Source organism: Larimichthys crocea, chromosome I (assembly GCF_000972845.2).
Source record: "Larimichthys crocea isolate SSNF chromosome I, L_crocea_2.0, whole genome shotgun sequence".
In the NCBI taxonomy this organism is placed as follows: domain Eukaryota; kingdom Metazoa; phylum Chordata; class Actinopteri; family Sciaenidae; genus Larimichthys; species Larimichthys crocea.
Window position 1 is genome coordinate 12,154,207 of NC_040011.1, and position 22,583 is coordinate 12,176,789.

Sequence of the window (22,583 nt, forward strand, 5' to 3'; positions counted from 1 at the left end):
CTGAAACTGAGGACGCTAAATCACAAAAAAAAACTATTTCTGCACAATGTTGCTTGAAGCAGGATGAGGTTTGAAATGTACTAAAATTAGATGTATTGACCTGGAACGAGAGCTTGCAGAGTAAGGACTAACACTGAGAAGGAGAATAAAGAAAAGACGCTGGTCAGGGTTTCCCTCCATGAAGAAACTCTTTAAATGTCGTCTGTTGTCATTACACATAAGTATAATTACGTGTGTTCAAAGCGACATGGGGATGTTATGATAGCCCCCTTTAAAAGTTGGCTCACTCTGTTTCATGCACACACACTCACACACATGGAGGAAGTGTGTACACAGTGTATGGGGAGATAATAACTTTGCAGGGGCCACGGCAGAGCCTGGCCAAAGATCTGTCTGGCTACGAGATCCATTAAACCACACACACACACACACACACACACACACACACACACACACACACACACACACACACACACACACACACGTAGGAGGACATACTTCATCACTGACATACAAAAAATACAAAATTAAGCGAAGAGGCACCTACACTAATTCCAGTACAAAGCCTCAAGAACACACACGTGCACACAGCTGTGTAGCATGAACCATTATTGTGCCATAGGATATCAGAGCATTTAAATGGATGAGGCCCAGTGTGAAGAGAAGTCCAAACTTTCCACCAATTATTCTCAAATCTGTCCATTGTTGGGCTGGAGCGAGAGAGGAGAGGAGAGGAGGAGTGGACGAGGGGGCCGAGAGAAGAAGAAACCACAGTGTGAGGGTCATAACGAGGGTGACAAAGACGAAGAAGGCCTCCTCTGGTGGGTTTCCATCCACTTTATTCCACATCGAGGCATATTTTATGTACAGTCTGATGTCCTCTGGCTGCCCGGTGAAGTAAACTGCTGCCAACTGTAGCTGCTGTTAGCTCATGTTAGGTCAGTTTATTAGCCGGACCGCCCCTGACTGTGAGCTCAGAGCGCCGGGGGCGGTTTGGACCTCAGGGAAGTGGAGGCTTTCAACACCGGGACGTAGGAGAGGAGCTGCTCTGTGGACATAATGACAGAGGAGAAAAGGCTGAAGGTGCATTGACCCTGAAGGTGCATTAAAGGCGTCTGGACTGTGAGGGTAGAGGAGATTGAAGAGTACAACACAGTGAACGGAGCAAGAAGCTGTTGGACAAAATCTGGGACTGACTTTAGTCATCGGTGAGAGCTTCATGATTTTCAGAGTTTATTGATGACAGTAAAGAAAAACTGCTCTGAACTATAATCTGTTGGCTGGGCTTCCTGGTCTGTGCACAGTCAGAGGTCAGAGCGCTGCAGGAGTTGACGGGGAGCAGAGCCGGTGTCGTGCCAGAATCGGAGCTGGGGAAGCAGAAGCCGTCGGACGAGAGTAAATGTGGGACTGACTTTTAGTTATTGGTGAGAGCTTGGTGAAACAAAAGGCTGAAAGACAGACGCCGAGCTGGGCTGACTGCTGCTGGACTAGTCAGTGATATTAGCTGGATGATGATTGGCTGTTAGGAAAGTTGTCGAAGTTTTTGATAACTAAAATAATCAAATTCACGTGTATAAGTGAAAAAATGTTGTCTTATTACTACCCACCACTGCTGACAGAGAAGTTTGTTGTATTAACTTAAAAGGTGACGATATGTGAACGTCGTGTTCGCAGCTTGTCAGCAGGAAAACATCACGGCTGATTAAAGACAGAGATATTACGTAATTGTTGTTTTTCTCCATGAACTGTTATCCACTCTACAAAACAAGCACATCACATTGTCTCATGCGTGTGTGAGAACGACTTGGTCAACGGAGAGAGGAAATTCCATGCGACAGCATGATATTAATGTGCGCCTCGCTGCCTCAGTGTGTGTGTGAGCGGTGGAGCGTGAAGCCGCTGCTCCGGTCACTAGCTCGGCCCTGCACCACAGAAAGATGTTAATTAGTAGCACACTGTCTCTCAGCTCGTAAAAATACAGCAACTGGGGACAAGAGAAATAAAGAAGATTACGGGATAATGGGAAAGAAAGGAGAACGTGCCGAGATGAGAGGCGGAATGACAGGAAGAGAGTTTGAGAGATGAAAAGCAGAGGGAACGCGATGGAGGGGTTGAAAAGGGCACCCGAGGGATGGCAAGAGAGAGAGAGAGAGAGAGGGAAGGGGTGGCAGTAGTTATGTGGTGTGAGAAGTTAAGCATCAGCCAACTCTGTTCACTTCACAAATGCTTAATGTCTCATTTTGTTAAAGCACTCTGCGTGTTTTTGGCTTTTTCTCCCCCTTAATTCACTCAAAAACAGCGGAGACTCCAGGAGAAAATGCTCAAGAAGGGGGGGGATCATGAATCAAAAGGTCCTGAGCAAAATTTCAAACCCTCAACCTCAAAAGTTAATGACATGCATCTTATCCCAATGAGCCCAAACAAAGCCGTCAGAGGGCGGTTTGAAACACTCATAAGTGGCGGTTTGTGTGAGGAAAAAGGATGATCACTCCTTCAGTTTGAGTGTTTCAATGTGTTGTTTTTGTGGCGGCACATTATTATTATTTATTTGCCCAAACTCTCTCGTTGCTTTCAGAGACAGAACTTTTCCAATTGACCTTATTTTTTTTTAGAAACATGTCTCCTGATTTCATGGAAGGAATTGTTAGTCACAGGTCAATTTTTCCTCATTTGAGCCAATTTTCAAATCTTTGAAATCACCCAAAAATATAAAAAATGACACGGACGCATTACTGTTTTGTTCAAAATATCTGATTAGACTTTAGTAATGTAGGGCATCCTTCCCTCAGTGGCTCTCCCTGTTTAAATGAAGGTTATCAGTCAATCAAAAAGGTAAATTATCCCACTGAGGGAAAATTCTACATCGACTGAACTGACAAAATGACTGACAGTACGCCAGTGTGTGTTTAAATGGAAGACTGGATAATTGGTTAATAGAACAGACTCCCTAATTGAAAATATGTCAGTTAGGATTAAAAAGCAAAGAGAAATTATGAACAAAGAGGAATGCTGCTGTGCTGGAAGCTGTAGTGGCCACATTTTAAAAATACACAAGATAAAGCCTGAATGTTAAGATTTCTTTATTGTCATAGATAAACTGTGAGCAGGTGTAAGCAAACAGCAGTCTGTTTGTAGTCGTACTCTGACGTGAAGTGATAATACTCGGATACTGAAGGCTGCAAAACTCGTGGCCTGACAAGCAACAGGTTTTGCCAACAACTCCCTGACAGAAAACTCTGTGGAAGATCTGAGTCCTGCTGCAAGTTATAAGTTAAGTCATATGTTGCTTGTTATTTATAGATTATTATGGAATAGTGTTATTGGTCTGGACCAAGCAGCTACCTCCATGCCTCAGAAACAGGTGGGTGTCATCACGGGTGACTTGTTTGAGCATCCAGGCTTCTCCAGACCCTCCACGTCTTTGCTTTGGATTAGCCGGGAGCCAGCGGAGTCAGGACTGCCAAGATGACGGTGGCCAGTACAGCCAGCTCTTCAAAAACCTGCGGGTGACTACATCCATTGTTATTTATCATTTATCCGGTCTATGGCCAGGACCACTTACGATCAAATTGGCCTCCATGTGTCCCGTGAACTAAAATGAGTTTGACACCTCTGCGACTGTCAAACCTCGGCTGACGGTCTGACTTTGGTGTGCGTATGTTCACCCTTAACATGCATCCAAAGAAACAGTTGTGCAACATTTTAAAAACATTAAACCACTACCAGGAAGAAGAGGGGAAAGGCAGGAGAATCAAACTGTTACCACATTGTTGTTAGAGGCTGAAAATCAGATTAGTCCGACTTATGTGTGTGGCTCTGTCTCCCTACAGTATCTTCCTTTTGTTTTACTGTTTCCCTCCCTCTATCTTTTCATCTTATATACATCATGCATTCTATGCTCTCCTTTATTCATTTTGTGGATATGCAACACATGGAGACAAAGCAACACCAGATGTTTTCACAAAACCATTATTTTGTTCGGTTTTATACGGACGTAGACGTGCTCGCCTATCCTCACAGTTTCTTTCTGCTCATGCTCATTAATTCTTCTGCGTTTTAAACCTGGAGTCGAGCGCTGTTCGGTTGACTCACCGGGTCATGACCTCTGAATTTAATGCAGCTTTACTGTACCTGACATGATCCCTATGGCATCACTTTTATTACAACAATAGATGAGTATGCAAGGGCATGAACAACCAGTACTTGAGCCTGTCGAGCACATGTGAAATTTATTAGCAAGCATGTTGCCATAGGTGTAATTTTATGGGGGGAAAAGGAGACCTGCCACTCCCAACAATTCCAAAAATAATTTGTCTACCTTCATTTATCAAGTGTGCAGGATTTATCTGAACAGCGAGAGAAGCAGATTGCAGTCTGCGGTTCACACATCAGGTTCACTCAGGTAAGAACATTTTTCATTTCTACATTTGAAAACTGCGTTTAGAAGTTAAACAAATAAGGCTAAAGAATAAATCTGCAACTAACCATATCCCAGCTTTTCCTTTTGTTATGAAAGTTAAACGTACTAGATTCTGTAATCGGAGGATGCCTGTGTTTGTTCTTCTTGTCTGTTGGCCTCTCCACCAAGCGGTAACCTCCGTGGCTGTGAAGTGAAGCCTGTGCCGAAAACTGCAGTTCCTCTAACGTCCACTAGAGGCTGGCTCCAGAAGTGAGTCAGTCTCCATAAGTCCCCATGTTAAAGCAGAAATAAACATGTTTACAGCCTGGTACAAAAACAGTTTTGGTCTCTGTAGCTAATTTCCCCGTTCATGACAACTGTACTGAGGGTGAATGGAGCGTGGACGCTTTGATTGACAGGCGTGTGCTGTACAGATTGCTTGTTTGACCACAGAGGCGTCTTTCGGTCCACTTACACCCATCTTTGCAGATTAGCAGCAGGACTGCCAACACGACAGCGGACAGAGCCACAGATTCTTCAGAAACCTGTGGGTGACGTCCATTCTCTGTACTGTCAGTGGTTTTTGCCAGTTCCTGTGCAAATCCTTTGCATGCAGGGTTGTTGGTATCCTCATGTTTGTCATACTCATGTAACCTTTAATGCGAAGCTTTGTGTGTTTCTGTTTGTTTAGCTGAAATGTGCCATATGCCATGTAGCGACAACACTATCTGGCTTTTACCAAAAAACTAATGTTTTCAATTTGGACTCTGTTTGTCTGGGTCCTGTTTCACTGCTACAGCCCTGCATGTTCAGCTCTGGGTGGTGATAACAACAAGATCCAAAGTGCAGGCGGTTGAAATGGGTTTTCTCCACAGAGAGGCCAGGCTTACTCTCTTTGACAGGCTGGTCCCTACTGTGCCTCCCTCCTGTGCCTCACTTGGCATGGCCAGCAGGGAGGAAACCTTTGGGGCAGTCCCAGGAAACTCAAGAGGGATTTCATTTCCCCTATATGCCAGGGGGCACCTGGAGATCCCCCAGGAGGTGCCGAGGTTAGTTGCTGTGGAAAAAGGCTGTGCTGCTTTGCTTTGGCCTGCTGCAGCCATCGAACCGAGATTGAAAACAGTCTTGCAGCTTCATTTACTTCTGTCTTTTCAATAGTGAATGGGACTGTGAGTCTCAATCAGCCAGCGTCTGATAAATACATTTAAAGTGTCCAAACTCATTCCCAGCTCGTTGATGAGCAACTTAATTCACTAAACACAATCAAAAAACCAAAATACGAGCCTTCCAGGACCAGGACCAGAACCAAGAGCAAGAAGAAGAGGCAAGAGGAAGCCATCTTGAGATGACCCAGCCTAGAAAGGTTGGAAGCAGGTGACCTTGATCAACCAATGAGGTGGGAGGAGGCCAAACAACCAGGAAGACCTGAAACAAAACAGAGGCAATGCTCACCTGGTGGACGTGGAGCTTTAAACAGCTGATGGCAGATGATCCAGTGTCACTCCTCAGAATGAACACATGTAGAAATGTGCCTGCACAGACACCGACGTCAGAGGACTGGCAGGTCTCAGGTAACTGACTGAATCCTCCACACTCCTACTGCATGAAAGAGACAGCATTAAGACGTACTTCAGATTAGACAACGGAAGGTTTTTTACATTTTAAACATGACAATCAATTTGTTTACAAGAGTGTCTGAAATACTGAACCGGCCTCTGGTCTCTAACTGACAGGAAAACGGATGTTTTAATTAGCTCGAGCTCCACATTGAGACATTAAATTAGTCAGTTTGGGTTCCAGATATTACAATATTTATGAACTTTCCTCCGTTCATTACAGAGAGAAAAAAAAAGCTTTTCAATGTTTTGTGACATTTGCAGCAAAATTCTTCAAATGAATCCAATTAATTTAGAGGACACTGATTTAATGAGAAGTGAAATGATTTTATTAGTGTATCACAGCGAATTGATGAGCCTCCTCTCTCGGTTTAGTGGAGGTTCTCTCTTCTGCCAATAGAGGGCAGCAGCACTACTGCGGCTCACAGTGCAGCTGCAGCATCTGACTTACCTTTAACTAAACTCCAAGTTTATGCCAAATATTTGAGCGTGATCACCTTAAATATTTGATGATTATGAACTCTGATCCATCAGACAGATTTATTTTTTTTGTGTCAGCTGCTGTAAAAGCATTAATCAATGAAGCTGACACATAAAGACTCCCCTCAGTGATGATGTTTGAGGAGATGCCTCATAGGACACATGAATAAAAACCAATATGTGATCACAAAGTAAATCATTAAGATGATGTATGGCGCATGACAAAAAAAGGAGGACGAGTTGCTGGGAAATCAGCTGAAGTGTGGACTGCAGAGTTTGGAGCTTTATTTCTGTGTGTGGGGAAAGTAATCGAGTTCGTAAAGGAGAGTTTGTGCAGGGAAGATAAGGGACGAGTGAAAGTTTGTAGCTCTCTTTACTGGTGACATCAACAGAGAGAGAGAGAGAGAGAGGGAGGGAGAGAAGGAGGGAGAGAAGGAGGGAGAGTGGATTTTGGGGGAAACCAAAGTACAAATCTGTCTGCCTCTCACTCTCACAACCTCCAGGCGTACCAGTCTGTGTTGCGCCTCTTTGCTCTCTCAACTTTTTTTTTTCTTCCTCTTCTCCTTCTTCTGATTACAACTCCTCTGCAACTCTCACTTTTTTTTATTGGCAGCGGAGGGATGTTCTCTGGAAGGAGGTAACACAGCTGAACATTTTCACCTTTGGAAAGTTTTTTTATTTTTTTATTTTTTAGGAGTCGGGCTGATAACTTCTTCTCGGGGAGTTTGTGAATGGGGAGCGTTTGGAGAGACTTTTACGCATCGAGCTGAGTGACGCGTGATGTTTTAAGAGAGAGAGAGAGAGAGAAAGGGGAAAAGGTTTTTATTTGCAAGTGTCACATTCAGATTTTCATTTTCTTTCCTTTTCTTCAATGGCAAGGGAGCGTTTCAAGAAGATTCTGACTGATCGAGCCTCCTGAGAGAAACTTTGGCGAACTTCTGCAGCAAGCAGCGAACTTTGCTGTGATTTGATTCCGGCTCCCATCACTTCTTTTCTTTTTTAAAATTCAGCCACAAAGTCGAACGGCCTCTCCTGACCTCTTTCGGGATCCTTTACCCCCCACACACGGATTTTTCAATTAACATCGGTTTTGGACGTACTTTGAGTGGATATGATGCCTCCGATCGGATCGGAGAAGCGGGCTGCGCTCTGCCGGGTTTGGGCTCTGGCTTTTGCGCTGCTGGCGTGCGTTGCTTCGGTGACTGGATGCCCACACAAGTGCAGCTGCTCCGGGTCGCATGTGGACTGCCAGGGTCTGGGTTTGAAGACTGTGCCTAAAGGAATACCGAGGAATGCCGAGCGCCTGTAAGTGAAAATTCAAGACAGTTTAATCTAAATCTGATTATTCTGTCATCATCTATCTTAAATATCACCACGGTGCCCTTTGGCCTCACGGTGCGCTTTGGTTCTTTGGCTTCAATAGTGAATTTTACATAAATATAACACTTAACATGTCATGTAGAGCTGAGTTATCAGAGGTGAGGCACTGTTCATTGGACATTTCAAACTGTACAGTTACTTTTAAAGTTCATTAATAAGTCAATACATATCTGCTGTTTTCTAGTGAATGTTCTCCAGGCTCACACTGAGTCATTCAATCAAAATCAATTTCAACTCTGACCTGCAGTCAATGATCTTTATAGGACAAAAAAAATCAATTCAGTGTTTAGAGCAGCATTAAAATACTCAGTGTGGCTGGTTAAGTTAGGTTATATCAACTCGTGTAGGTTTTAATTTGTTGCCATGAATTAGAGACACAAACTCTAAAAGTGGTTAAAGTGATTTAAATTGGGGTAAAGTGAATTTAGGTGGCGCTGCCTTTTAAACTTTTAGAGGCATTTAAACTGAACAAGGCTGATGAACTGGAAAATAACCCACTATTACTATCATCACCGACTCTATATAAGTGAAACAAGTGGTGTTTTCTAAAAGCGTATCCTTACTACAGCCACTTTAGTGATGCACTTTATAGACGGTGTCTTCTCAGAATTCACCGGTGACCCCAGTGAATGCAGGCAGTAAAGAAACAGCTTTTAGAGTCACTATTTAAGATTTTAAACGGGTCAGAACGAAAGGTGAGAAGAAGCAGCGAGCTCCTTAAACTCTTTTATTTTCTTCAGCACTCCCTCTGCGGTGAGACTTTCCAAAAGTTCTTCACAGGTTTCACATGTTTGGTGATTTCTGTAAACTCCTAACCAAAATCTGACCCGTGAAGGATTCCTCCTCGTACCATGATCCAACCTGGTGACAGTTAAGTTTCAAATGAGATTCATTCCCGAGGCAGAGACAGACCTCTGACAGACGCCGCCGCCACCTCCAGCCTGATCTTGACACGTATACACCCCCACAGCCACACACATGCACTCTCTCAAACACACACCTTTTGCTGTTAAGGTATGGAAACGATTACGCGTGATAACGGAGCAGCCAAAAGCTCCGCAGGGGATCAACAACAGACCTAACCCTGAGACAACAAACAAAATCAGTAGGCTGCAGGGGGAGACGGGGGCCCGTGTTTGTGTGTGGATGTGGGGGGTACTGCTGGATATGAACATATGATTAGCATTTGTGCGTGCACTTTTACTTTTACACGAGTGTTTACACGTTTGTGTATTTGATTGCGCTGGCTTGTGTGATTGTGTTGCCTCAGTGCATGTGTGTGAGTGTGAACAGCGAGCTCCATACCTCTCCCATCCCACAGGGCTATTGTGACCTCCCAGGACCTGTTGGCTTTTACACAGCAATCCCCCGAAGACATTTACACCCTAGGAAAATAAATAATTAGAGCAGGCTGTGATGGGGAGGTGGGATAAGGGGGTCCCTTGCCTCTCGCTGGGGTCCCCGGGGTGGAATATTTGGGGTAGCAGCGCCCCCTCCTTCCCCTTTCACTCCAGAAACTATGTGTTTATGTTTCCCTGATTTATCCAGGTCAGTGTTTCAGCTGTGACTTTAGCCCAGAGTTGCTCTTTTCCTCCCTCTCTGCCTGCCTTCATCTTTCTCTCTCGCTCTCTCTCTCTCTCTGCAAATATATTTTAGGGAGTCTTAGATGGGAAACATTAAAATGGATGAGATTCCAGTTCTAAAGGTTACAACAGATGGGAAACTTTTTAAGAGAGATGAACATTATTGCCCCGCGCAGGGATTTGGGTTTGACAACTGGGATGAAGTCCATGTGGACGACAAATTCTCGTAACAAAAGCGCCAAATTGTTAAGTTATGAATATAAATGCCTCATTTGCATCAAAGTCTCTAAATAATTGATGATATTTCCTTAACTTTACCGTGCGGTACATTTAGAAAAAATGATTATATTCTATCAGAGATTCACATGATTGATTATGTTTCTGCAATGGAGCAAAAGTTACATCAAGTCGTCATTTTGTAACCCAAATACATACGACTATATATGACTTTTGATATCAGTCAATATTAAAGTATAAAGGAACTGATTTTTAGACTTCAAGTCACAAATCTATATACAATCTGTAGTCTTCTCTGTGACGCTGTAAAAGTTACCTCCGGCACCGGTCAGTTCATCATCTTCCTGCACACGGGATATAAGTTCCAGGGCGATCTCTGTTTTGCTGAGGTTGTTGTTTGGGGTTCCTGAAGACATAGTTCTGGACATTTATTCCTGGAAAAGTCATGGCAGTGAGGACACACTGTGAGGTGGACTCACATCTTGTTTTTGTAGCCAACATATTGAAAGAAAGACGGTCGAATCCTTTTGACGGAACAAGGAAGGTGTGATTGGGGTGTGTTGGGTTGAAACTTGGTGAACTTTAATGTTTATTGTAGATCACCAACAGGAGCTTAAAACAATAGTAAAAACCTGTATTTTTAATATGAAATGTTGTGGTGATGATAAACAGGACAGTAAATAAGTAAAACTCACCTAACATCGAACCCTGTTGAAAATTCTAACGGCTTGAATTTCTGCAGAAGTGTTGATCCGCAAACGTTTTGCAGAGACGTTGAAACGATCAGAAGAAATCCATAGAGAAGAGGAGGGGGTACAGCCTCACCACACCAGAATACTATGCAAACAAAACCACCAGACATGTGGCATTTGAGTGAGGGACATGACTCTCGTCTTATCTCGAGTGGAAAATCTTTTTTTTCGACTACTACTTCTCTTTTTTTTTTATCGCTCTCTCGAGCCACATGTACCAAATCCAAAGAATTCAGACAGACGCTGAGGCGGTTACTGAAAACAAATGTAGAGAATCACTCCGGAGTGAAGTAGAAGAACACGAGAAGCACAAAAGAAAATGAAATAAACCAAAACCAATCACCATTTTTGGTCCTTTTGAGCTTCCCTACTCACTCTGTTCACAGTGTATACCTTTGGGGAGAGAGTCCACCTGTCAGAACTATAGAATGAATCTCTTAAAGAGCCCCGTTTTCTTCCCCTGCTGTAAACAGAGCGTTTGGAAAGGTTAACGAGAGAAAAACAGTGGTGGCCTCATCTGTTCAACACACACACACACACACACACACACACACACACACACACACTCACACACACAGCCTTGCAGATTACCTCAGGCCAGTCAATTCCGTAATGTCCTCCTTGGGAAGCCACTTGAGACCTCATTTGCATCTAATTTGAGTGGAGGGTTTTGGGGGGGGAGGCTTAACAGGCTTAACGATGCTGGCTAAAATGAATTGGGAAAACAGGGGCGGCTTTTCTCTCCCGTGTCCAATTCACACCTGCCCTACAGGGACCGCATAGACACACACACACACTCTCACAGACACATGCACACACACATATACACCCCGGAGTGTTGATTTTTAGAGCTGCAAATTCCAAACTGTTGCCCCAACTGTGGATATTCAACGCTTTAAAGTGGAGCGGGGGAAGGCTTCGGCTGATTGAGCTGCAATCAGGACATTTTGGTGTTAAAGTGGGTGTGAGGGTTGTGATTGTACGTCTGCACTTTTGTGTTTTTTATATATATATATTTATACACACGCTGTATGTCAAACTGAGTATGTGTATGTTGATGTTTGCAGTTGAATGAGGTCACTGCTGGAAGCGGCGAGCCTCCCGAGCCGACTTTACACAAACTAATTCCGATTTTAACTGCCTATTTTTCTGTTCCCTGGCTAACAGCGCTTTGAGGATGTTTTGGCAAGGTTTTTACGAGCAACACCTTCTCTACTTTCTCTAGCTTCGTCTGGCGTTTTCTTCTTTCCCTTCCTTTCCAGCTCCTCATCCGTACCCCGACTTTGTTTCTCTTTCCTACATCTGTTCCTCTTTCTTCTCATCCCTCTACCTTCCCTTTTTTTTTCTCTTCTTTGTTTCTTTCCTCTGTTTTTTTTTTTTCTCGCCGTTGCCTCACTCCTCCCTACCAGTATTTCTCTGACCTCCATCTCCCCCTCCGACACACACACACACACACACACTTACACACACCTTCAGTTTGCCAGCAGCATCTCTCCAGTCGAGTTTTCACAGCTCCCCATTTCCCCTCAGCCTGCCAACCTACCACGGAGCGCACAACAATACGACCCTGCCGCTGTTTGTGTGTGAGCATCGGTGTGTTTGTGTGTGGAATGGACACACACACACACACACACACACACACACGTTCCAAGCTTCTGCCTCTGGCTCTTATCAAAGCTTGGTGTTGATTGGTCAGTGGACGCTGTAACCACCACACCCTCAGCTATGAAACGGCATTCCGTGGTGGGACTGGAATCTTTCTATTTGTGTGTGTGTGTGTGTGTGTGTGTGTGTGTGATCATTGAACACTTTGGTTCTAACCTGTGCATGTACAACAGACCAGCTAATTTGTGTTGACACAGTTCCCGTCCCCTCTAAATTTTAAAATCATTTGACTTGGATCTGTTGTCGCTGACGTACCGTTCACCTCAGCTTCGCCTGAAGTCAGAGCGAATAACATCGCGTTGTATACGAGCCGCAGCCAAGAAGTCTCATCGGTCAAAGATGCATTCCAAACATTTTGATAATTCCCATGAATCTCTGCTAACTATGCGGCGTTGGTGCTTTGCCAGCTTCTGAGGAAACTTATTAGTGATTTAGTGTTTTTGTTTGTGCCACTTTGAGGAGAGAGCTTCAGTAAACGCGCACGATTCGGTAAGCGTTGAATAGAAGCCATCATTCAGTGAAGAGTGTTCTTTACTGTTATCGTGGGTATGACGATGATGTAATCCATCTGAGGAGCAGCCGAGTGTTATTGCTATTGCAGACAAGTCTAAACTAAGAAGTAAAAACCACAATGAGCTTGCTGTTCTCGAGCAGCCTCTTAATGTTACGCCTATCATCTGTGGCCATCTCGCGGTAACCATTTTGTGCCCTTCCAACTACGTTTGATTCAGTGAGGGTATGCCAAATGGCACACGCGAGGGTAACCAATGTTTAGGCTCCAGTTCTAGGTCAGTGGGTGATATTCTCTCCACCACCCCCCCCCCCACCCGTTTCTCCAGTGTGCGGGCAGTTGACCTTTCTATATAATGACTTTCAGTCTGCCAAAGGAGGAGGCAGCCAGCTGGCACTGACAAGTGGGGCTCTGCCCTTCTGGGAAACAGAGCAAGCTGGCAGCGTCAGAACATGCTCACATATACTGTACACACAAACAACATGCACGGGCACAAATAGGTGCACACACTCTGGCGTATGTATGGAAAATCAGGCACATCGATGCAGACGCTTGAGCACGGATGTGCTGCACTTGCGAGGACCCTCGCTGACATAATGCATTCCTAGGCCCTATCCCTAACCTTAACCGTCACAGCGATGCCAAACCCCAACCCAACATAATTCTGAACTCAACCTTAAAGGAAAATTACTGTTTATTACAACTCGAGTCTTATTTCTGTAGTTTGGGACATTACTTACATTGCTTCTATTCACTGTACTCATTACATTTGCATATCACGTTACACTGTACGTAAGATCTGGGCACATCGGTGGGACGAAGCCTGAGAGATGAGGCGTCGGATGATCTGACAGGTTGTAAACGAGCCAAGAGTTAACCGGATTGATTTGAAACTGTTTTATTTGGAGGATAAGATGGAAGCAAGGAGAGAAAAGTGTGTGAAGCACAGAGCTACTGAAAGTATGGGTCAAAGCTGGACCTCCAAAGAAAGGTCTCTTAACTGTGATGGATGTTTGCAGCGACCAATTTGGACGATTATTTCACAGTTTGGCTTCATTTTCCCTTCAAAGTAAGTTTTGCTAACCTGAAGGTGAGTCTAAAACAAACCCGGCTGATTGTCTGACAGCTTTTTAAAGCGATGTCGTAAGATCCCGGCAATTAACTTGGTGCGTACCATATTATTAGAGATAGGAATGATGGTTTGATGGCCAAAACTACTAAAATAATAATTCTTTCAGCCTTCAAACAAACCTTTGAAGTAGCGAGGACCGGCCAAAATGTCACCACTCTCCAAAAAAAAGGTAGATTTCCACGCAGATGCAGGAGAACGTACGCCACACAGCGCACATACACGCAGTGCACTCTCGAGCTTTCACCCGATTAAACATGCAATTGGTTGAAGTTGGAAACTTTGACATAACGAGAGAGAGCGAGAGAGCGAGACTGTCGCATAGAAACTACCCCGAGTCACGAATGACCTTCTGTGACTTTCTGCTGAAACAGAAGTCCTTAGCTTAGAGGACTTTAGAGTGTGTGTGTGTGTGTGTGTGTGTGTGTGTGCGCGCAGTGGAGTTGTTTGATGTTAACAAGCTATGCCACTGTTTTGTTAGGCCACTGTCACCAAAGCAACACATTACATCCTTTCTGCTGGGACTTTCTCTCCTCAGTTTGTGTCTCCGTGTGTGTGTCCCTCCACCATATTTGTGTGTGCACACTTATTTGTGTGTGTGTGTGTGTGTGTGTGTGTGTGTGTGTATACACAATATGAAAGTGTGACTTACACCATCGTTTTTCCCTTTTCAGTCGATGTTGCTGAGCTCAAAGTGACAGTGTTTATGTAAGGCTGGGAGCTTATGGAGAAACTGTTGGTGTGTGTGTGTGTGTGTGTGTGTGTGTGTGTGTGTGTAGCTCTGTCTCTGTCGTTCACTTCCTCCGTCAGTCTCTCATTCAGCGTAACCTCTCTCCTCTCGTTCACGCACTCTTTTTGTTTTTCGTTCTGACTCGGCCTCTGCTGAGGAAGCAGCGGTCCTTGTTCTTGTCAAGTGGCCTCTCAGCGGCCAAATTACCCCCTCCTCCTCTTTCTACCCCACCGCATTCACTTACAGTACAGCAGCAGTAAATCTAGACAAAAGCAACGCGGCCCCTATAAAGTCCAGTAAAGAAACAAGCTAACCAAATACAGTGCTGGTTTTACAGCCCTTTTGGCTCGTGGCCTCTGAAAGAAAGGGATGCTCGCAGGCGACTCCCTAATGTGGTCGAGCCCGCGCGGTTAACGGCGACACCAAAATATGAATTTCCTTGAGGTTGAGTGGCATTAAACATTAAATAGAGACTCTGAGGGAGCGAGGAATGAATTGTGACGGACAGAAAACAAAGCAGTACATGATCAAACACAGGAGAGGAGACACATCGCTGCACCCGGAGTTCAACAAAATCCGATCAATCTGGCACATTGAGTGTGAAAGCAAGTCGTTTAAAGGGAGTAGAAGACGAGAGGATGGATAGAAGAGAGGGGAGAACAAAGACAGAGAGTTTGAAAGTCAGACAGAATGACAAAAAAAATGCTGGCATGAGATTAAAATTGAGGGAGCGGCATCATTTGACAGGATTCCCCTTTATGGAGTAAAGTGAGTGTCCTTCAGTCTGCTGTAGAGAGAATATTTCCCTGACTAGCTCCTTTATCATCAGTGTCTCTCCTCTCCTCTTTCTTCTCCTCTCCCACCTTTTTTGTTTAGTTCCTCTCAGCATTGTCGGCATTCTAGACATCCCAAACGTCGACAATGAGCCAAGATTCTTGACAAATGTGTGATGAGGAACCTTGGCCGGATAAAATGTTAAATGTCAAGTGTCAGAATGTTTCCGAGAAGTGCTCGGGGCCTACGCGAGAAACGATCTGCAGCAGTGGGATCAGTGTTTTCCCGTCAGCGGCTTCACACCAGACAAACCTTTGTCTGTCTTCTAGGCAGATTTCCGTCAGTGGTGTCAGTAAATGTTTGTTTTTGCTGTGGTTGAAGTTGTAGGAAGCCCGGCTTGGATACATTTCCTAATTCTGGCTCATTTAATTACTAGAGATGTTGAGTTTAATCAGATTGTTTAGACCAGCGGTCCCCAAACTTTTTTCGGTGCGGGCCACATCAACTTACCTTTCAGTGATGGGGGGCCGGGGTCAGTCTATAACCGGAAATGATATCGGTCCCACCAGGATTTCGTGGGCTTTTTTGAAATAAATAATAAAATCCCTGATGTTGCATGAGGTTTTCAAAAAAATTGCGGTGAAAGTTGCGGTGCTTTTTACATTTTTGTTGCGGGAGGAAGTGAAAGTTGCGTTACGTTGAGATTCGACAGTCGCGGAAAGGGCGCAGCGAGCACTAAGTCCACGGCCCCGGGAAGCGGCGAGGTCCGGGCAGGAGGGCGCTGTAAACCTCGCGGCTGGAGCCGTGAGCCACCTTCGCCCCCGAGCCTTTCCAAGCCGACCCAGAGCCGCCGTGGAGGAAATGCGCCCACGGAGGCCAGCCAGCGCCGGGGAGAGGTCCCACGAGGGGATCCTCCCACACCGTGCGGCCGTCCCTGACCCGCCGAGTTGAATCCCCCGGGCAGACTGCGCAGAAGTTGATCACGAGCAAAGTCACGTCGGAATATACCATTGTGTGAGGGGATGAAAATGAGCTAGTACTGTAAATAGTTCGTAAATAAGGTAGATTTGAATTAGAAAGCCAAGCTTAATTATTAAGTGTGGATATTTTATAATAGGAAAATGCAATTTTGAAAAATAGGCCTTGTTTAGAGGGATTGTTTGGGATCATTAAGTGGGCCACTCCAATTGTTTAGGCGGGCCGGATGTGGCCCGCGGGCCGTAGTTTGGAGACCCCTGGTTTAGAGCCTCAACAGCGGCTTTAATTAAAGTCAAACACAGAAGGTCCTCGCAATTTTATTCATCACCGGGACAAATGAAGGATGTGAAAGGTGGAATAAGAGAGACAAGTAGAGCTGTTTGTGTCTCTGCTGACTTTCACTCAGTTGTATGTCGTCTCCAGGACCGCACCCAGGATTTTAGAAATTGCAGAAGTCATGAGTACTAATTTGCAGTTTGTATATTTCATTCAAATGTTCCACAGTTTGAACTGAATTTCTTGCTTTAAGTTCGGCCCAAAAAAATCTCAAATTTAAGGATACTGACTCTACATAATCTGGGCCTGAACCTTTGTCTGCACTCACTTGTTCCCATTCCTTTTTGCCGTGTGAGCGTGTACGACGTGTACGCCTTAAACCTCGCAGTGATGATTGCCGTGTATCCCAAAGAGCAGCTCTGTAACAGGAGAGAGTTCACTACCTATTAGCATCACCGTGACAGAGATTCAAAACAGCAGTAAACGGTCGAACAGGAGACCAAATGTTCTACAAAAAAAACCCAGAACTTTCCAAAACTTGCAGACTCTTCTAGACAATACACGGTCTGCGAGCGGAGACAGCGACTCGACATGTCGTTTCCATGATTACATCTATGTGACATGCAATAGTTTACACAGCAACGGAGAACATGCAATTGAGTTTTCTACTTGACTCGGTCAAGGTTTCTTCTTGTAAACACGAGTTCTTCATCCTAAGTTTGTTATCGTAAAGTGCAACCTAAAGGTTTACGTTCAATTTAAATATTTAATACAGGTTTTTTTGTTTTTTTGTTTTTTTAAACATAGGTAGCCTTTAAACCGGCCGTCTGAAACATGTATGATCCTAATACAAAAGTAACTTTTAATAACAGTTGGGCTTTCTCTCTTTGTCCTGTGGACTGTGTGTGTTTATAAGTTACATTACTGTGTTATACTTCCTTTGGGAAATTAAGGTGATGATGATTCTTCTGGGCGCAAGGGACGATGCAACTAATTTGAAAATGAGTCTATACTTTTATAATCCTCATTTCTTTATTACTAAGTACTTTTTTTCAGATTTGTAATCAATTATTGATGAAATGCATATTAAAAATGAGTTTTCATAGTTTGCTTCCAGTAAAAATGTCCAAGTCCTCGTCTTCAGTGATGATTGCAAGTGTATTTAGCTTGATGCACAGATGTGCATCAACATGCAAAGTGAGAGCACGATATGTTTATTTTAATGTTCTTATCTTCTCCCTCATGCCCCGACTGGGCGAAAGGCTTTACTGTAACGTTGTGCCGCTCCCGCCTCTTTAAGCTTCTTATTGAGCGATTAGCAACTGAAAAAGTCTGAGCAGGTGTTGCTAAATGTCATATCCAAAGATTTGAAGTGGATGGATTGCAGCCGTAACGAAAGGCTAATTCTGAAGCAGCTTGACGCCTGCACACCCACCACCCCCCACCCACCCGCTTCTGGTGATAGACACACTGTCGAGCGTGGAGCTCACAGGAAAAGGAAGAAGGCAATTAGGATTCCTTGTGTAACTGGGAGATTTAGAGAGCGAAATTGAGCATACCTATCTTTAGAGAGCGAGGGATGGAGAGCAAGAAAGGAGGAATGAGAAAGTGAGGAACTACAAAAGCTTTGTGGAAAATAACAGGAGATTAGGGAGAGGAAGCGCACGCATTCGGAAACGAAGCGTTGGGCGGAGAGCAACAAAGGATGAAAGGGGAAAGGACGGAGGGATGGAGAGATGTGGATGGAGTGAGAGACAAAGTGGAGCAAGGAAATGTCACAGCCACAGTGTTAGAGACGGACGGAGGAAACGGTCAGTCGTTATTCTCATTGTTGTACGAGACAAAAAAGAAGAGGGCAAAGGTCAAGAAGACACAAACAGGACAGATCGAGATACAAAGAGGAAGACGAGTGACTGTCCCAACGTGTCAAACACCTCAACTCTTTTATTCTCTTTATTAATTTCACAGTTTTCCACAGAGGCCGGTCGCTCCAGCTCCTCGTTCCATCGAGCTCTGGGGAGTCTTTGTCACCTGATCTGTCATTTGTTCAACATTCCTCTCTAATAGTTATTTCTCTGTTTTTTCTCAGTCTCTGTGGTGTAGCCAACCAATAAAGCTGTGCTGTAAATGAATCACACACACACACACACACAGACACACACACACACACACACACACCAAACCTGTGTGTGTAAAGTCAACCAGTATGTCGGCCCAAGGCAGCCAGACTGTAAGGTTCACTGGTTTCAGTGGTCTGGGGTGAGATGTGGTGGGGAGCTGTCTGCGCCTTTGTATGCATGTGTGTGTGTGTGTGTGTGTGTATTGTAAGGTATATTAATTCTCTGCACACCTGCTGTTTGCATTCTTGTCTTATCCCGTTGCAAACACACACTGACACATGCGCGCCTTCCCTCTGCCTGTAATGGAAACAAACAGCTTTACTGCTGGGCGGGGTGGACACACACACACACACACACACACTTGTTGGACACACACACATTCAGCAGACCAGGTGCAGAAAAACTAGCCAGAGAGTTTTTAATTATTTGAGGTCGGGTGCAAAAAACATTCTGTTTGGCATTATTATTATATTGGTGTGAAGCTCATTGTTTCTGGACTTTTTAAAGAACTTTTATTGTGATGAGTCAGAGGATTTCACTGGGCACGGCTTTGTGGCGTCATGCCTACATCGCTTCTTTGGTCCGTTCTCAGAGAACTCGAGCATTTCGCCTTCAGACTTTAACGTCTTGATTATTATTTTTTTTTTTACAATCTGGAGTCTGCACAGGGTGTTTTATTTTGAAAGTTGGCTGGATTCTCTGTGCTGTATCTGTGTCTGACGTCCTGGAGTTACTGTATGAGGTTATCCTTGGTATCCTGGGTGTCCTTATGTTACTGCACATCACTCCCACACCTTCCAAAGGTGGATGTACTAACTCTGCCATTACGACACTTCTTGTTACTACTCTGCTAATGCCCTCATATCAATATTGATGAGTTGCATTTCTCTCCACCTCCCACTCCTCCTCCTTCTCTGCTAAAATTTTGGTATTTTGAGCAGATCCTCAAAGTGCAGACTCATTTCCACCAAATCACCTCTGTAGACATTTGCTATAATCGGTCAGATTCATCTGACTGTCTGTTGTACAGCTGCCGCTCACTCTTCTGTTCCTTTGCTTCATTGTAGTTGTTTAATGCTCATGCATTAATACAATTTCCTCACAAATAAAGGTGAATTGAGCTGCCAGCTGTCAGTTACAGAATAAATCTGATCATGACAGGCCGGGGCAATAGCAACAGCAAGTTTTAAGAATACATGAAAAATATATAAACTCATAGAAACTGGTCTTTATATACCGTCATGGCACTGGCAAATTTAATGAAATCCATAATAAATATTTTAGTATGTAGAAGATAATATAGTGTTATAGTAATAAATATATGCAAGTTGTTTGAGAGGGCAAATCATGAACTGATGTTCAACGTGACGACTTAAACATCACTATTAATTGATGTGCTTTTATTTTCTAATTTCACACATCTTGTTTCACGATGGGCAGCGGCCTCGACTTTCTCAGTGTTCAGGTGGCGTTGCGAGATGGAGCGATGCCATCGCTCCACACCTGGCGCTGTATCCTCACTGTTTGTTTGTCTCCAGAACGGTTTCCCTGGCGACAGCAGAAGTTTTCCACTGTGAACAAGAAAAAGATGGAGATAAGGATGGAGAGGAGAGATTAGGGTAGGCAGCGGAGAGAGAGAAAAAAAGAGAAGGGTAAGGGAAAATGTAGCCAACTGTAAAAGAGTGAAAGATTGAGATAAAAGAGGAGAGATTAGGAGCGGGAAAAGAAAAACAGAGGAAGGCGAAGAAAAAGTGTTTGGTCAACTGTGAAACAGCGAAAGATAAAACAAGAGAGATTGAGACTCTGTAAAAAGGGGGAGATTAGAGAGGAGAAAGTGGAGAGGACGGCTGGGAACGCAGGGATAAAGCTGGCTGTGAAGGACTGACAGATTGACATTAAAGAGCAGTGGCATGGGGAATGGAGAGATTTAGGAAAGATGAAGGGAAGAAAAAGAGAAACTAAAAGACTGCAGTCAAATGTGAAACGATAAGAAGAGATAGATAGCAGATGGGTGGACGGAGGTGGAGTGATGAGGAACAGAAGTTTTCAGATTGGATTCAGAGTCACTCAGAAGTGAGTGAATACTTGATAAATCAACAGGAAAAAAGGAAAAAGAAACCTGCCTCTCTCATTGTGGAAGCTGCTCTTTCGTCGAGCTGAAAATGATAAATCAATGCTGTATTGAGTTTTTTCCACCACCGTCAAAGAAGGCTTATCAAGCTGTCTCGCTCTCCAAGGAACTGGCAATTACACACACACACACACACACACACTGAAAAGCTGTGACAAGAACCAGCAGCATCCAGTGTGGATGATGGTGAAGTGGCTCGCTGTCAAAAAAATATCTGCTCCCTCGAATGCACCGGGATGATGGATGACACTCAGAGTCATGGTGAATGTTTTCACCTGGGTCATAATGAAATCATCGTACCTTTAGACAGAAAGTCTCTTTTTCAATTCAACCAGATACGTTTTTTTATTGTTCATGTTCAGGCAGTCTGTTCACAGATTGCAAAGCAACAAGAAAATTACTTTTTATATTCGATTTTTTTATTTCACAAAGGAAACGAGGGAGGGAGATGAGGAATGACATGAAACAGCTTCCCGGCCTGATGTGAACCAGGAACGTTTGGATTCTGTGGTCCACACCTTAAACTCCTCAAGCCTCAAGGAGTCAGGACAGATTGTAAAACTATAATTACTTCATATTTTTTGCAAATAAAATGCATGAATGCAGGAAAAGTGGTTAGCTGGGCAAGTAAACCACTTGGTGGCGACACGAAAAAGATCTCTGTATATGAAGTGGTGAAGGTGTTATGGTTAAATGCCACGGGTGTGCCGTGGCTGCTGGAGCTGCTCTAGTCAGTGTTTGTAACCCTCTCTGCTCCGCTCTGCTCTGCCGAGAATTTGACAAAGCCGCTAGCAGCCCGTGTCAGTCAAACTTTGGATTGTAAAGACGTCCAGAAGGGTAGCAACAGTTGAACTACTGTACGCACTCTATTTATACACAGTAGAAGCACATAATGACCAAATCTGAGCACGTTAACAAAGTCTGGCAGGCAAAATGCTCCACCTCTACAATTCTCCGGGTGTGGAGAACGGACCAAACACGGCCGCAAGACGTGCCCGCAATCAACAACCCTGCAGACCATGGGGTCAACATCAGCAATCCAATACTGCTTCCTTTCAGCTTTGTTTTGGTCTCCACTAACTCCTCAGGGAAATATCTGACCCTTGAGCTGCTGGAATGCTGCATCATGTCCACCAGCCTGTCGCTGACTTGGTCTGTCTGTCATCTGTCTGACGGACGGTTAGAGTTCTGTCGGTTTATCTGAGCTCAACAACGAGGAACAATGAGCCAAACCTGGGCTGTAAAACCCAAAACAATAAGCTGAAAGAAGCCAAAAGTTTGGTGATAATTACGGCGACATAACTATGAGTGATTCGATCTGTTGTTAAATTAGTACTGGTTTAACTTTCCATGTTGCACCGCTGTAAAAACTAGAAATGGAAAACCTGGCTGGATGTTAAGAACTTATTTGTTGTTCATGATTTAGATGGCTGTCTGAACTGTGGTGGGTGGGAGTCTTTGATCTGCAGTGATTTTATGTGACTTCCCATTGTATCAGATGAAGATATTGAAACTATTTATTACCCTGGAGCCCTTTCAAGGACCCCATGTGGACACTGGACCACATTTTGGTTCTTTTGGGAAGTCCTGCCCTCGCCCACACCGGCCCTCCCTGTCTCAGGCCGGGGTATGGCTCTTATTAGTGGTCCTTGCCATGGCTGCTTGGGGAAGCCTTTTGAAACCTAATATGGTCTTAAATCAGATTTATAAATGTTTAGGTGTATTATGAAAAACACACACACGCAGGCTGCCTTTGCAAAACTCTGTTTATGTGTGTGTGTGTGTGTGCGCGTGTGTGTGTGCGAAATAAGACAGAAATTTG

The 22,583-nt window shown here is 44.3% G+C and overlaps 1 protein-coding gene across 1 annotated transcript in view; it reads left to right on the forward strand.

Moving 5' to 3' along the window:
• Positions 1–5,892: 5,892 nt before the first annotated feature.
• slit3 (slit homolog 3 (Drosophila)) overlaps positions 5,893–22,583 on the forward strand; it is a 232,266-nt gene continuing 215,575 nt past the window's right edge. Inside the window, exons 1-2 of the mRNA XM_027281844.1 lie at positions 5,893–5,970; positions 7,375–7,800. Of these exons, the coding sequence (XP_027137645.1) occupies positions 7,607–7,800 (194 nt within the window). The 5' untranslated portion in view covers positions 5,893–5,970; positions 7,375–7,606. The remainder of the gene's footprint in view (positions 5,971–7,374; positions 7,801–22,583) is intronic.